This window comes from Rhinichthys klamathensis, unplaced genomic scaffold, assembly GCF_029890125.1.
Source record: "Rhinichthys klamathensis goyatoka isolate OS25496 unplaced genomic scaffold, OSU_Roscu_1.1 h1tg000207l_1, whole genome shotgun sequence".
Taxonomy (NCBI): Eukaryota; Metazoa; Chordata; class Actinopteri; order Cypriniformes; family Leuciscidae; genus Rhinichthys; species Rhinichthys klamathensis.
In genome coordinates, this window is record NW_026606732.1 from 608,026 (window position 1) to 625,612 (window position 17,587).

The 17,587-nt window shown below is 40.3% G+C and overlaps 1 protein-coding gene across 1 annotated transcript in view; it reads left to right on the forward strand.

The window, feature by feature from the left end:
• Window positions 1-16,292, forward strand: part of vdac1 (voltage-dependent anion channel 1) — a 33,553-nt gene extending 17,261 nt beyond the window's left edge. The window contains exons 8-9 of the mRNA XM_056263536.1: window positions 2,750-2,807; window positions 15,438-16,292. Coding sequence (XP_056119511.1) covers window positions 2,750-2,807; window positions 15,438-15,529 — 150 coding nt within the window. The 3' untranslated portion in view covers window positions 15,530-16,292. The remainder of the gene's footprint in view (window positions 1-2,749; window positions 2,808-15,437) is intronic.
• The last annotated feature ends 1,295 nt before the right edge of the window (window positions 16,293-17,587 follow it).

Here is a 17,587-nt window from a genome sequence, read left to right on the forward strand (position 1 = left end):
CACACACACTTCACAGCCATTGCATATTACATACCCAGCACTTGATTCATCCTCGTTAACCATTTCGCTAAAACGCTCCCACACGGTACTTTTCTTTCTTTCTTTCCTTTGTTTCAATTCTTCTCTTTTACTTCACTCTCGGACCTGCTCCATTTCTGCTTACGAAAGCGGACTCCGCGCAACGTATATCTTAAACAGAGTGCAAATTACATACATTTTAGACATGCTCATATTTTAGAGAATGTAGTTATTATTTTCGTTAATTATGATTAGGGCTGCACGATTTGGGGAAAATGTCATATTGCGATTAATGAGTTCAATATTGCGATATGCGATTGCGATATAATAAACAAATGGTTTCATGAGTCAACTTGCTTGGTTCTAAAGTAAAATGCACACACAGATTAGTGATCATTCTGTGTATTAATGTGTATTTCTCAACTCAAACTAGCAACAACAACTAAATGATTGATAACACCTATAATGATCAATAAGCCATTGATGTAAAAATGACCCCCCACATTTTAAACGTTAATTATAGCCATCCAACATTACAGTGATTCCATCAATACAATTGAAAGCTATCAACTTTTTAAATATTTATTAGGCTTAAAAAAAAAAAAAACGGCTTTTAAATTAAGTGAACTTCAAACAATCCTCACATAAACCCATAATAAATGCCATATTTACCTGTGCCCTTCCTGTCTCAACAAGTAGGATTGAGGATTTATATACAGAAATTGAATAAAGTTATCAAACAGTCGGCGCTTTATAAATTATATATAGACTAATCCTTATTAAAGCTACAAAACTTCTTTAGTCAAGAGCAGTGAGTAATTTTCGGTTCCCTTTGTTCTTTGATTAACTTTACTGACGGAACGCTTTATTCGCTGCTGGCCCTTTAAGAGCAGCCGTTGCCGAGACGCGGATCTCACACGCGCCTCATTCTCTCACAAGCACAACTCTTTTCGTCCATCATAACTGCTCTTATGTTATGAAGATAATCGACAAAACGACATTTTGGCATAATTGTGTGTGTTATTGTTCGTTCAAGCTCGAAAGAGAACTGTATTCTGGCACCCGGTCTGTGCATGCGCATTAAACTGGCGCGCGTTATTCTGTGAGTCACATTCAGGACATTCACAGGCAGCGCGCTCTCTTTTGACTTCTTGTCGTGCAAAATGGTTTAAGGCAAGTATCATGTAACACTAGTCAAAGGATGACAAAAAAGAAGAGATGCAGTGTTAATAGCCCTAATTTGTTTATTTCAAATAAAATCGCGGCATTTTGCGTTATATAATCGCATAGGTTTGACATCGCGATTGCGATACGATTAATCGTGCAGCACTAATTATGATTTATCATATCCACCTGCGACCCACCTGAAATTAATCAGAATGTTATTTGTATCACTTGATCTGTGGATATAACTGCGATCCGTGCATCACTAATACACATTAGTTTAATTAGGGGTGTGTTAGGCGTGTTACTCAAACATTTTTATTTATTACTTGTTACTCCTTTCAAAAGTAATATTATTACAGTAATTTGTTACACTACTCGTTATATTACTTTTCAGTTACACCCCACAGAAATGGTGATTGCGTATTTTCTAGGGGTGTCACGATATATCGCGATATAAAAACTAGTGCTGTCAAACGATTGAAATTATTTAATCGTGTTTAATCGCATTAATGTCATAGTTAACTCGCATTTAATCGCACATTTGTATCTATTCTAAATGTCTCTTGATTTCTTTTTGTCCCATTATTTTTTTTCATTTTAATGCTCTTATCAACATGGAAAAGTGGATCGGCTTGCTTTGTGCAAATGTTTTTTATTGAAAACAACACTGGCATATACTGTGTTCAATTTCACACTAACATTCTCACTTGGAGCAAATAATCTCTCACACAATGTAACACTGTCCATCAACAAAAGGGTGAAAGAAATACTGACGAGGTCCTGATATTGACGAGGGGGCGGAGAATTCGCATCAGCTGTGTGTGTGTGTGTGTGTGTGTGTGTGTGTGCTTGGCCATCATCGAGTGGTATTCAGACTGGACGTGCTGCGATGATGATAGCTCAGTTCACAACGACAAAACACACAGATCACTTTGGTCTCGTCAATGGAACCATTTGGCAACTTTTTAAAAGTAAACTTTCCATTCAGAATCTTATTGGCATCCATTTTGGCGTCTCGCGCTCGTCATCCACTCAAAACGTAACGTTAACCTACTATTTGGCCAGCTCGCAAGCCCAAACAAGTGTGTGCGGCGTGCCATTGACGAAGCAACAGAACGCCCTCGCGCGGCGCAAGCCATTGAAATGAATGGGTTTTATAGCGCAGCGCCGCGTCCTGTTGCAAAAGCATGTGAAAAAAACTACAAAGTTTGCTAGGCCAAAAAGACCGTTAATCGCGCGATAAATAAATTGACGCCGTTAAAATGGGTTTGCGTTAACGCCGTTAATAACGCGTTTAACTGACAGCCCTAATAAAAATGTGATATGAATCTTTGATGTGAAACCAATTCAATCAGGTTATATTGGTACTATGATGCTGATCATCAACTTTCGCTGTCAACCTGGATCCTGAGTTTAGGAATAACTGGAATAAAAGAGTAAAGACAATAAAGGGGTAGAAACAGGGGGAATGACTTCATTACATCAGAGATGTTTCACTTTCCTGTTTCTTACCCAGAACATAATGACTGTTTTTCCTCTCACACACTTTTTGTCTGTCTTGCAGGCCAAAGTGAATAATTCTAGCCTCGTCGGCCTGGGATATACCCAAACCTTGAAGCCTGGTAAGTTTATATAGATGTAAATAACAAGTTTAATAAACCTGTTCAAAATGCATATGCAACCGTTTAAGCCAGGCGTGTCCAATCCTGCTCCCAGAGGACCTCCAATCCTCAATAACCCAGCTGATCAGTGTCTCGAGGATTGCTAGAAACATTTGAAATGCATTTAAAATAATTGATTCATTATTTATAATTTTATTTAAAACTTTACCACACTCCAGAATCCGACAGACTGTGATTAGCTGTAGGCTGAAACCATAGACTGGATAAAACATTGTCATGTAATGTTTCGCCTGCATTTTCATAAATAGTGTAACATTTACTAACACAGACTATATTGGAAGTATTTGTATTAAAGGGGTCCTTGATTATGATTTCACTTTTTTAACTTTAGTTAGTGTGTAATGTTGCTGTTTGAGCGTAAACAACATCTGCAAAGTTACAACGCTCAAAGTTCAAAGCAAAGGGAGAGATTTGCTTTTACAGAAATCGCTTTTTAAGGACTACAACAAACGGCTGGTAGGGACTAGGGCTGTCACTTTAGTGAATAAAATCCTGTTCGATTTGAGACATAAGTGTTCATTGAATCGATTGTAAAATCGATTTTCCATGTCTAAAGACATTTCCATTTTCAACACCAAATCTAGGCAAATCCACGGACACCTAACAGGCATTAGGACGAGCGTAAAGAGGGCGCTTGAGACGCACAAGTCAGCGATATTTCTGATGATTTACTGGCGTGAAGTTTCAGCACAATGACAAACAGGAGCGCAACATTCAGGGAGTGAGATTAACACCGTCGACACGCCGAATGCGGGTACAAATGAACTTTGGCGGGAAACGCTGTCAAATCACGAGCCAATCTGGCGTTTCTGTGTTTACTCGCTTTGCTGGGGAAGTTCGTGTAAGACAAATCTGTGCGGATTTAGTGCAAATACGCAACTCGTGATCCTCATGATATATTAAATGCAGCGTATTGCAGAATCTGCGCATATCTGGCTTACTTGAACACACACACTCGTCACTGAGCAACAAATAACGGCGCGGTTGTTCACTTGCATTGAAGTAATAGCGAATATTAAAAAGCATTTGGTGAACAGAAAACACAGTGTTATTTTCCAGCATCCTACATGATCTGTGTGCTGTATTGATCTGTCCTCCTAAAACACATTTTTGGTAAAAAAAAACAAAACAAAAAGGCTGTTAAAATCGATTCCCTATTTTCGTTTTCGAAACTTGTGTTGATTGGTCCGATCGATCGTGCAATCGGTTTTCGCACGTAAACTGACAGCCCTAATAGCGACTACAACGAGCTTCCTCCCGGGTTAGTGACATCACTAACCCTAACTTTTACATAAACCCCGCCCCCACAACACGATTTATAGAGTATCATGACAGAGTATGCTAATCAATGACTAAAAGATAGTTAACTCCACATCAGCTACATAAATTCATCAACTTACCACCATTCAGAAATGTCCTGTTTTTTCCACGTCACTTCTTCTTGAGTCTCTCCATCATCATCTGACTCCGGTTTAAACATGAAAGGCTAAAAGTTTTTGAAATTTTCAGTGTGTGTATGAGAGAGGTAATCGGAGCTGCTAACACACACACACACACACACACACACACACACATACAAGCTCTTGAAGCTCCGCCCTCTGTGCCGGGAGCAGCAGCTCATTTGCATTTAAAGGGACACACACACAAAAACGGTGCATTTTTGCTCACCCTCAAAAAGTGACAATTTTAACATGATATAAAAAATCATCTGTGTGGTATTTTGAGCTACAACTTCACATACACACTCTGGGGACATCAGAGATTTATTTTACATCTTGTGAAAAGGGTATTATATGATCCCTTTAATTGTTGACATGTCCTCAAAAATATGTGTAGGAAATAGGCCTGTAAACATAAAACCAGGCCCCTCAGCTCCACTCACGTCCCGCCTCTTTGAGAACGCCGGCCCACTTTGGGCTGCAAAAATGCTCCTCAGAAACATAAGTGTGACCAGGGGCGATTCTAGGATTTTTTTTCAACTGGGGGGCACAAGAGGGGCCACAATTATTACAGAGGGGCCATTCTTATGTTGTGTATTTATATAGAACTGTAGATATCCAAATCATTTCAAGTTCAGTAAGCTTTAAAATCAGCAATAAACAGTGATACCCTATTATCGTTTAATAGCAGTTATTCACTAAATCAAAACAATAAAATACAATTTATATTAACTTTTCACTTTACAAAAGTGAAAGAAAAACTAATAAATAAAATAATCCAATGTATTAGTGTACAACTCACAAATAATACAGGGGCGTAGCAGCCATTATAAAAGTGGGGGGGACAAAATGGTGTGGTGATGTGACCCAAAGGTCAGTCCTTCCAGAAAAATGCGGAGTTTTTTTGTGATTGTTAAGGGCAAAAATCCTTGATTATGCGGCGATGGAATATGCAGGATATTTATGCAATTTTATGTGATGAAATTGCGGGAACTTGCAAAAACTGCGGTTTGATGAAAAAGAGAGAAAAAGTGATTCCCCAACACCCTGTTCTCACTAGGCTACTATCTTAATGTAAAGAGCTATTTCGTATTACTTCCTGATAAGCAAGCATACTACATCACAGAAAGTGCTGGAATATTTCATTTTGTTTTATTTTTCAGACCTTAATAAACACATGGCTCAAACTTACAAAACATTGATGAGTCAAACAAGTTCTGTAGCTTTACAAAAGGAATATACTACAACTAATGTAAAAATAAATAAATAAAATATGAAAAAATGTTTCCTGTTTTACAGCTTTTCAATGATGTTCATGTCGCGTAATTACGTCACTTCAAAACGTTCCCATGGCAACAGGGTGAAATGGCAGCTCTTGTGTGAAGCAAACGCAACATTTTTCAACTTTCTGCTAAGATATACACTCACCGGCCACTTTATTAGGTACACCTGTCCAACTGCTCGTTAACACTTAATTTCTAAGCAGCCAATCACATGGCGGCAACTCAGTGCATTTAGGCATGTAGACATGGTCAAGACAATCTCCTGCAGTTCAAACCGAGCATCAGTATGGGGAAGAAAGTTGATTTGAGTGACTTTGAACGTGGCATGATTGTTGGTGCCAGAAGGGCTGGTCTGAGTATTTCAGAAACTGCTAATCTACTGGGATTTTCACGCACAACCATCTCTAGGGTTTACAGAGAATGGTCCGAAAAAGAAAAAACATCCAGTGAGCGGCAGTTCTGTGGGCGGAAATGCCTTGTTGATGCCAGAGGTCAGAGGAGAATGGCCAGACTGGTTCGAGCTGATAGAAGGGCAACAGTGACTGAAATAACCACTCGTTACAACCGAGGTATGCAGCAAAGCATTTGTGAAGCCACAACACGCACAACCTTGAGGCGGATCGGCTACAACAGCAGAAGACTCCACCGGGTACCACTCATCTCCACTACAAATAGGAAAAAGAGGCTACAATTTGCAAGAGCTCACCAAAATTGAACAGTTGAAGACTGGAAAAATGTTGCCTGGTCTGATGAGTCTCGATTTCTGTTGAGACATTCAGATGTTAGAGTCAGAATTTGGCGTAAACAGAATGAGAACATGGAACCATCATGCCTTGTTACCACTGTGCAGGCTGGTGGTGGTGGTGTAATGGTGTGGGGGATGTTTTCCTGGCACACTTTAGGCCCCTTAGTGCCAATTGGGCATCGTTTAAATGCCACGGCCTACCTGAGCATTGTTTCTGACCATGTCCATCCCTTTATGGCCACCATGTACCCATCCTCTGATGGCTACTTCCACCATGTCACAAAGCTCTAATCATTTCAAATTGGTTTCTTGAACATGACAATGAGTTCACTGTACTAAAATGGCCTCCACAGTCACCAGATCTCAACCCAATAGAGCATCTTTGGGATGTGGTGGAACGGGAGATTCGCATCATGGATGTGCAGCCGACAAATCTGCGGCAACTGTGTGATGCCATCATGTCAATATGGACCAAAGTCCCTGAGGAATGCTTCCAGCACCTTGTTGAATCTATGCCACGAAGAATTGAGGCAGTTCTGAAGGCAAAAGGGGGTCCAACCCGTTACTAGCATGGGGTACCTAATAAAGTGGCCGGTGAGTGTATATGTGACTTTCTTTTTTGCAACAAAAATGCGGGGATTATGAAATCATACAAGCCCCGCATATTTTGCGTGGAAATCGGCAATTTATACGGCAAAAGTGCGGCGTATTTGAAAAAATGCCTCCGCATAAATATGCGGACTTTGGCTGATTATGCATTGAATCATGCGATCGCATAATCGCGTTTTTCTGGAGGGACTGAAAGGTGATGTTCATAATAATAAATTCTAGATGGAATAGCAATTGGCATTTTACAGCACCCTAGTGCCAATTTTGGGAACATGCCATGATAGTTTAGCAACCTATTTGTGTGAAATCATACTCGAAATAAAAATTTTTTTGCAGGACTTGGGACTTTCAGACCACTGTGGACATCTATACTTTATTTTTATGAAATAAAGATATTTTATGATATTTACAATGTTTCAGTTAAACTACACTTGAACAATAACTTTTATCTTAACGTTACTTCTTAACAGTTGGACCAAAAAAAAAAAAAGTGTTCAATGAGTATACAGATTACATCTAGCCTACAGTAATTTTATACAACAGACATTTTATAAAAATATATCAATAAAACCTAAATCAATGTATTCTGTATTGGACATCAATTTAACATTGACATTAGATGTTGAATTGAATTTTGGTCACCCGACGTCGCAACCAAAATTTAACCAAATATCAACGTCTTATGACGTTGTGTGCCTGCTGGGAATAATCTGTTGTTGCTTTGGATAAAAGCGTCTGTTAAATGAGACACAAGTAGGAGAGCATTTAACACACACTCGACACAATCCGGCGCGACGAGGTCCATACGGGTTCTGTTGTCTTACACGTCTTACTGCGTTACAGTAGGTTAAATCAGCCTTTCTCAAACTTTTTTCAGTCAGGGCACCTTTCAAAAGTGCATAAAATCTCAAGGCACCCCAGTGTAAAATATAATTTGAAAACACTGCATAACCCAAATGTAAATGCAAATGTCCTGTTTATTTAGACAGAACAGTATGAACAGAGCATAATACGAACTGTAAATAACAATAACAATAATAATAACAATTTTATAGCACCTTTTGGTATATTGTGGTCAATAAAAAAAAATTATTTGCTTATAATTAACATGATAATGTGTACAAAACTAAAGTGGCCTAAATTCACGTTTATTTTTACGTTTCTGTCAGTCTGAGGTGTTGTTGCTATAATAACGCGTCGCTATGGGTTGCCGCTGCGTCACTTGCGTCAAGTTGTGTGTGTGTCTTGCTTCGGTCTTGTGAGATGGATTTTTATGGTTAATTTTATATACCGTGTTTTCCGCACTATAAGGCGCACTTAAAAGTCTTTAATTTTCTCAAAAAACGACAGTGCGCCTTATAATCCGGAGCGCCTTATACATGGATGGTGAACATACGTTCACCAAGACGCGGAGACAGCGCCGGGCGACTTACGCCACTATCTGCCAATGGATCGTGGATGCCTGGGCTGATATATCAGTCTCAACTGTGATCCGAGCTTTCACGAAGGCAGGGAATAATCTCTTTATCCTGTTTTCGGTCGAAGTCCACAGTAGTTGATTGTCGAGTTCGCGCGCGCGTGAACAAACCTCCTTCGTGTGTTCAACATCTGATTCGGATGAACTATCCATTTGAGCTGATATTCTCAGAACACCACACAGCACCGTCATCGGCTGACAGTCTGAGTCTCCACTGTTGCTTAGTTACCAATGATCGCGCGCGCACTCGGCAATCGCCTACTGTGGACTTCGACCGAAAACAGGAAGAAAATACGGGTATGTGAGCAGCTGGCTGAATAAACATCATTTTTATTCATATCTTTCACATTTACTGCAGTCAGATTCACCGTGTTCTCACATGGCTGTGCACTTGTAATGACACATTAAGGTTGTTAAGAGGCTAAAAGCAGGTTTAGAACTTGCCCCGTTTAAGTCAACAGGGTGCACATTTTAAAAAGAGGATAACACTGTGTAGGCAACACCGTTTTTTTCCGTATATATTTTCGTATATATTTATCTAAAATTAATTTACAATTTTATTAATACGTTCATATGTTTAAAAAGAAGAAGAATGTATTTATGTAAATATATTATGAAATGTCAGATTTTTTATTTATTTTTATTTTTTAGCCTACGTAATTTTTTGGTGGCACCCCTGACACAGTCAGGGGGCACCCCAGTGTGCCGCGGCACCCACTTTGAGAAAGGCTGGGTTAAATCATAACAAGGAAACTTTACGTGTGATTCATGTCATCGCGACATACTGTAACACATTATACTTACAGTGTGTGATTGAAAAAAATGATGTAATCGTCCTCTGCTTTTTTCCTGGGGTGCATGCATGGAATAGCCTACATTAGACGGCCAAACAGCAAATCGACTAAACGAACACGAAAATTCGCAAGAGCAACAAGAGATTTGAAGCTCATGGCAGACGTGCCCAATAGATGCTTCGCGCTGTGATTGGCTGAATGTTAGTTCACTCAAGTCTAGTTAGATGCATTATCTTGGTCTGCTCTCAGAGGATACATCGAGCCTGGTCTGTTCTAACACTGAAAGACGGTACCAAACTCTAGCACTGCAACAACTCGCTAATTGAAAAAAATAAGCTGTATAAAATACTCGCTATTCTTGGTCCTCGTTGAGAAGCATCGCAACGCGGAATCATGAATTACAAGCTGAAAGATTATGATTAGAATTTTTGAGTGACAGACAAGTAGAAGGGTGGGGGCACACTGGGGGGCCAATCAGTTTTCAGGAGGGGCCAGTGCCCCCATGGCCCCTCCCCTGTCTACGCCACTGAGTGTGACGTCACGGACACTACGTCCATTGTTTTATACTGTCAATGTATGTTAGGACCATAGACTGTAAAAAAAGATGGATTAATTATATAAATTATATAAATTAATTATAGAAATTTAGATATTAAATTTAAAGCTCCAATCTCCTCAGTCCTCCGAAGATCCCGAAAAAAAGTCTGTTGGTGCTTCAGTGAGTACTTCGCTCAGAGAACCTGTCAATCACAGCTGTCAATCATGACGTCACACCACCGCATCAAATAACTAACTAAAAACAAACTTATTTTAAAAACAAACACTTGAAATTACATCAGCGTGATAAAAACTACAGTAAATGACAGAAACCATCTTTGGAAAAACTATATTTGAACTGTAATTTAATTGTTTAGTTGGTCTCACGTGCCGTTGAATAACACGGGGAGGCGGGGTTTATGACCTATACTAGGACCGGCCACCGGGGGGCGATCAAGGCTCTGGGTTTATGACCTATACTAGGACCGGCCACCGGGGGGCGATCGAGACTCTGGGTTTATGACCTATACTAGGACCGGCCACCGGGGGGCGATTGAGACTCTGGGTTTATGACCTATACTAGGACCGGCCACCGGGGGGCGATCGAGACTCTGGGTTTATGACCTATACTAGGACCGGCCACCGGGGGGCGATCGAGACTCTGGGTTTATGACCTATACTAGGACCGGCCACCGGGGGGCGATCGAGACTCTGGGTTTATGACCTATACTAGGACCGGCCACCGGGGGGCGATCGAGACTCTGGGTTTATGACCTATACTAGGAGCGGCCACCGGGGGGCGATCGAGACTCTGGGTTTATGACCTATACTAGGACCGGCCACCGGGGGGCGATCGAGACTCTGGGTTTATGACCTATACTAGGACCGGCCACCGGGGGCCGATCGAGACTCTGGGTTTATGACCTATACTAGGACCGGCCACCGGGGGGCGATCGAGACTCTGGGTTTATGACCTATACTAGGACCGGCCACCGGGGGGCGATCGAGACTCTGGGTTTATGACCTATACTAGGACCGGCCACCGGGGGGCGATCCAGACTCTGGGTTTATGACCTATACTAGGACCGGCCACCGGGGGGCGATCCAGACTCTGGGTTTATGACCTATACTAGGAGCGGCCACCGGGGGGCGATCGAGACTCTGGGTTTATGACCTATACTAGGACCGGCCACCGGGGGGCGATCCAGACTCTGGGTTCATGACCTATACTAGGACCGGCCACCGGGGGCCGATCGAGACTCTGGGTTTATGACCTATACTAGGACCGGCCACCGGGGGGCGATCGAGACTCTGGGTTTATGACCTATACTAGGACCGGCCACCGGGGGGCGATCGAGACTCTGGGTTTATGACCTATACTAGGAGCGGCCACCGGGGGGCGATCGAGACTCTGGGTTTATGACCTATACTAGGACCGGCCACCGGGGGGCGATCCAGACTCTGGGTTTATGACCTATACTAGGAGCGGCCACCGGGGGGCGATCGAGACTCTGGGCTTATGACCTATACTAGGACCGGCCACCAGGGGGCGATCCAGACTCTGGGTTTATGACCTATACTAGGAGCGGCCACCGGGGGGCGATCGAGACTCTGGGTTTATGACCTATACTAGGACCGGCCACCGGGGGGCGATCGAGACTCTGGGCTTATGACCTATACTAGGACCGGCCACCAGGGGGCGATCCAGACTCTGGGTTTATGACCTATACTAGGACCGGCCACCGGGGGGCGATCGAAACTCTGGGTTTATGACCTATACTAGGACCGGCCACCGGGGGGCGATCGAGACTCTGGGTTTATGACCTATACTAGGACCGGCCACCAGGGGGCGATCGAGACTCTGGGTTTATGACCTACAGGGGCGTCACTAGGATTTTCATTTTAGGGGGGCTAAGCCCCCAATATGATTTTTTTTTTTTTTTTTTATAAAAAAATTAACACTTTAGTTTAGGATCTAAAGATCACTATTAACCATTTTCATTACGATGCAAAGGCACGGTTTTATAATAACTGTGGTCCCTAATGAGAGGTAGGGCAAATAAGGGGGTTCGGGATCTCCCCGAGAAAATTTTGATTTCTCTGATCTACATATGTGCATTTCAAGATGTTCTGAAGGCCAAAAAACTTGGATAGTGGGCAGCTGATTATTTTTCTCTCCTCATCAGCATCACACTCTTTTTCTCTTTGTTTTTCTCTTGCCCTGTCTCTTCCCCTCCTAAAGCTGAGCTTTGACTGATATAGGCTTTTCATTTTTGTCTGTCAGTGAAGAAAGTAAACATAGGGTCAACTGATAGGTTGATTTTGCCTATGAATCATTTTCTCAGACGCGTTTATTTACTGAAAGCTACTAAAGGTAATTAAGTTTATTAAATGCATTCACAATATGTAGGCTACACATTTATTATTGATCTTATGCCTAATACAGGGCCGTAGACAGGGCTTTAGTCACAGAGGTCCTAAATTTGAGGTTGGTAGGGGGTTCAAATTATTTATTTCTCTGATATGTGCATTTCAAGACGTTTGAAGACCAAAAAAGGAAAAGAAATAGCTTTAAAACCATGTCAGTGGGCAGATTATTTGTCAATACCTGCTCTCTTCTCATCTCCATCACTCTTTCTTTTTTTCTCAGTCTCTTCGTCCCTTTCTCTTTCCCTCCTAAAGCTGAGCTTTTTTAATTTACTAAAGGCTACAATTTCAGGGATTAAAGTTCTCCGTCGCTACGACGGATTTCCGTTAAATGCAGCGAGTCTATGACGGATATCCGTCAATTGCAGGGTTCCCGTCTGTCCTTATGTCTTAAATTAACTTTTCATAATTTTAAGGCCGTAAATAGGCTTTCATTTCGCAAACAGTGTGATAAATGTCTTAATTTTAGTTTGAATAGGTCTTAAATTAAGGAAAGATGATGCGTATTCACCCTGCTGAGGGGGGATGTGATAAAGCCTGGAGTGGAGCAAAAGCACGTTCCTCTCTCCACTCTAAGCATTCTGTAATCACTTTGCTCATGGTCCACTCCGGTTTTTCAATTCCCGCTCACGGAAAAACTGCTCCCTGGACCCTGTTCACTCAATCTTGTCAGGCGAGGCTACAGCTCGTTTGCTGCGGTCCCATGATAGAAAACAGAACGCGGGTCAATATTGGTCGTTTCTCAATACCAAGTACGCAAACTTCGGACTTGCGTCCTTGTTAGTTCGGACTTGCCAAGTTCGACTCAGGAGAACAAACTCCCGAGGACGAGAGGACGCTGCTAACAGCGCGTTCTTGATCGCGTCACTCAGCACGCGGCTACTCCGGTTATCAACTCTGCCATTTTTCATCAACACCACTGTGCCTCTTTTCTTTTATAAATGAACATAATTATTATCATAAACATATAAATGGCCACACAAATGTGGTTCAGGCAACGCACATTGATTTATCATATAGTTATAACAACACGAAATATAGCTAAAACACAAACCTGCTTCTTTTTGTTTTCATTTTAAAAATATGAAACATTATTTATCATTAAAACTGACATTTAACAAACAGACAGGGTTGTATCGTTTTATTGTATTATGCGTACACATACAGTGAAGAGAATGCATAGTAATATAATATTTTATATATTTTAGAATATATAAAATTACACAACCATGTCTCTTTTTTGTTAAATGTCAGTTTTAATGCTAATATCCCGTTCAAAAGTAGTAGCCTAATAGGTAGGCTATAATAAGCTATACAATGAGAAATAAAGCAAACAATTCAATTAAACATAAGTCAGCTCTGTAATAGGCTACAAAGTTAAAGTTAAATATAGCCTACATAATAAAGTTATAAAACTTCACTTTGCCCTCAGCCAAAACAATTTGCCATGGCACAAACTATATATTAATATAGTTTAGCATTGTTTGGTCTCATAAGATAAATAAAAACATGCACTGAAAAGTTATGTAGATGGTTGATTATTTGTCAAGATAAGTAATTGTTTTTCATAGATTAAAATAGCTTTTAAATTACTCAATATTAGATCGGTTTTAAACATCTTCCCTTAAAACGCTATTGGTCTCGACTATTTAAATAAAGTTACAGGAATATGACTTGGCCTGAAAAAAATTTCAGTCAGAATAATTTTTTTCACTTTAATCCCTGCAATTTGTATTATATCCTCAATATGTACACATTCATTATTAATCTTGTGCCTAACATGATGAAAACGGCTTTGTTAATGTTTCTTGTAAACTAATTATTACATTACATGAGTCACGTTACAGCCTATTTTCAGTTCAAAATGGCGAAATTAGACAAAACTATATTAGTTTGCCTGATTATTTTTTGTCATTCGTTTGACATTTATGACCTAAAAAAAGTAAAATATGAAACGTTAAGTTTAGCTACTTACATCTTATCTCGCACTTGACCGTACGCGTCGAGTCGCACTGTTAAAATTCGCGCACAGCAGCGTCTGTGAACATAAAGCCCGCCTACTTTGATTTGATTGGTCATCTCAAATATTCTGACATTGACGAGCAGTGACAGACCAATGAGGCTCAGATGAACACACATGAACACACACACACACACCCTGTCCTCTGTTTCTGACGTGCTCTCTGTCGGCGCCGCTGCGGATTGAAGATGAAGAACTCGCTGAATCTGATTATAACAAGACTGAAGCGAACACGAATTTGTGTAGCCTACATTAATCTCACATTTTTAGGGGGGCTAGGCAGAAGTTTAGGGGAAACTGAAACTGAAGCCCCCCTAAAAAGGGCCTAGTGACGCCCCTGATGACCTATACTAGGACCGGCCACCGGGGGGCGATCGAGACGCTTTGGCTTCACTTTTCAGGGTGAGAACGCCCCCTGCTGGCCTCACTAAAACCGCTTCCAGTTCTCCCAGGACTCTCCCATCCTTGGCTTCAGTGTTGGGATACAGGCTGATAGCTGGTGGGTTAATGTGCATGAACTCTGAACTCAGCTGGGCATCGGACACCCCTGGTTTAAACTATTTAAAAAGATTTGGCTTGTGGCGTTTATGTATGCAGCATAAGTAAGGGTTCGTACAAGGTGCTAAAAATGCTTGAATTGGACTTTTTGAAATTGAAGTCCTTGAAACCAGCCATATTTATGAAAAGGTACTTGAAAAGCGATTGAATTATTGAAAGATAATACATGTGAAATTAGTGTTTAATTTAGTGTGAAAGGATTGTTTTATCAATAAAATGAACACTGCAGCCCATCTGATATAGATATATAGCCGTTCCGCATGGCCATGAGTGTGATATTGCTCATAAATATCCAAGTATATGTTACAGCTTTCATTTTTCAGGTCAATCATATATCAATGAGGAAAAAAATCAGTTTGAATAAGTAAAGCGATATCCTTTCAATGGTTAAAGTTACCAGTCATTGCATCTGCTGCACTTTATTTGTACCATTTTGGTTTATTTTTGTGTACCTTTTTTATAATTCGAAATATAATAAAGATATTGTTTGATAAGTGAGATCTCTGATTGAAGTCCTTGAAAACCAAACAAGTAGTGCTTGAGAAGTCCTGGAATTGCATTTTACAGTGTCTATACGAACCCTGAGTTTAGCACTGCTGTACTAAGCTGATCCTTTACTTTCTGTACGTTCTCATGGATGTGGATGTTCCTCGTCTAACCCTTTCCCATCTCTCGACTCAGGTATTAAGCTGACCCTTTCTGCTCTTCTGGATGGGAAGAACATCAATGCTGGTGGACACAAACTGGGTTTGGGTCTGGAGTTTGAGGCATAGGAAGCCGAGGATTGCGATAATCCTGACTTGATTTTTTTTCTTTCTTCCCTTTTGAATACCTTCCCTCACAAACCTCGTTTCTCTTAGATTCCCTGGCCGAGGACACACACTCGGCCAAATGATGCATTAGTAGAGGCTCACGTCTTCAGAGAGTGTGTTTGCTAAAGGAAAGACACTGCTATAGGTCACACAGAATGAAAGAAGAGCATAAATGGCTTTAAAAAATGTATTTTCAATACATTATCGAAATTATTTATTTCAGTGTTGATTGTGACAGAATATTTTACCGATGTTTAATTTTTGGCCGTTGGCTAGAAACAGAGACGTTTACATCAGAAAACACTAATGCTAGCTGACAACATTCCTGATCCACGGTTTTCACCCCAACTAACCTTGAAAGAAGGGACCCGTATATAAGAGTACACTCGAGGGCCGCTGTAGGAGCCCTTCACGTCTTTAGTTGTAGACACCAGACTTTTGGGTGCGTTTCGTGTTTGTCTCGTCTGTGCGAGTGAACCCACATGTGTATCTTGTCTATTATTGTTTTATTACTGCATACTTGCCTGTACCTTTTATGGCACAACTCTTTCAGCTGTCCCTGAACTAAAGGAGATTGGAAACAACCTTTAGATGTGCCGGGGAAGAGCGTGAAAGATTTGAATATGTGGATGTAGTCTTCCGTTTTTAAATGTTGGATTAGCATACTGTGGATTTAGCAGTTTGGTTACTTTAAGTTGAATAAAACATTTGGACCTGGACCACACTACTGGATTGTGCAGTTTGGTTTCTTACTAACAAAAAAAACAAAATATTGGTCGTTATTATAGCCAAAAAATTTTTTTAGAGTAAGCTTTATTATTACTTAAAGCTGAAAATCCAGCTTTTAATGTTGTTTATGTGTCTATGTGGTGTTTTTAATAAGACAAACCATGTGTAAGTTCATAAGTCGACAGCATTGCTGAGTATTTTCTGCTTAAAACTGCAGTGAACCAAAGACAGTCTCAAAAACACGGTTTGAAATCGCTGGTGTTTCTGACGTCACAAACGACCTTGTAACCAATCAGATCAACGTGTGATCGTCCACCAGTGGATCTCTGAGCTGAGTGAGTGAGTGGAGGCGGGGTCTTTTGCATATTCATAGAGCCGCGGACACTAAACGAGGCGAGAGTGTCGAGTTACATTCAAGATATTGTAAGCCATGAAGACTTTTTTTTCCAAGGAAAAAAACACTTAAATGTGTCATTTGGGTAATCAAAGATGAGTTTTAAGGGATAAAATGATTGACTACAGGGTTTATGTTTTAAAAAAAGTTTGTTTTAACTTTTTATAAAAAAAAAAGTAGAAGTAAATTTTTAAATACTACAACCATTGTGAGGGATGTTATAAAAGTTATTGGTATATATGTTTGGTGTATAGCCTATTATTGCTGTTCACTCATGCATCATCTAGGGTAAAACATTGCCTTGATTAAATTGCATTAGATTCTGATCCAGACATTTGATTTCTTTCAATGTAAGATGTAAACACTCGCATGTATTTAAGATGTGTGGAAAATATGCATTGTATATTTTTCCTTTCAGAAAAAAGTTCCTCTTTAAAGTGTCATAGAAAATTGTGATGAACGCAAAAACAATGTACATACTGTACACACTGTTAATCAACATGGCTTAAACCTCGCCTTATATATGGACATTACCGTATACATATATTACAAAATGAAATAATTTACAAAATAAATCATAGAAGTTATTCTGTAAATGCACACATTGGTAAATATATTAATTGTGTTTTTGATGCATGTACTTTTTGCAATATATTCAGTTAAATTGAACACTTATTCTTATTTCCCTTCATTTTGGATTGATTTCCAGAGAAATTAACCTTATTACATTTTACTTTCCACAAACCCCATATTTTTGCTGAAGGACAAAATTACATGCGTCCTTTAATTACCTCGGCAAAGTTTTACATTCACAAGACCAGAAAAACTCATATTATCTTTAGTTACTGATCTCACACTATACTTTTTCAAATATAAGAACAAGAAACTCATAAAAA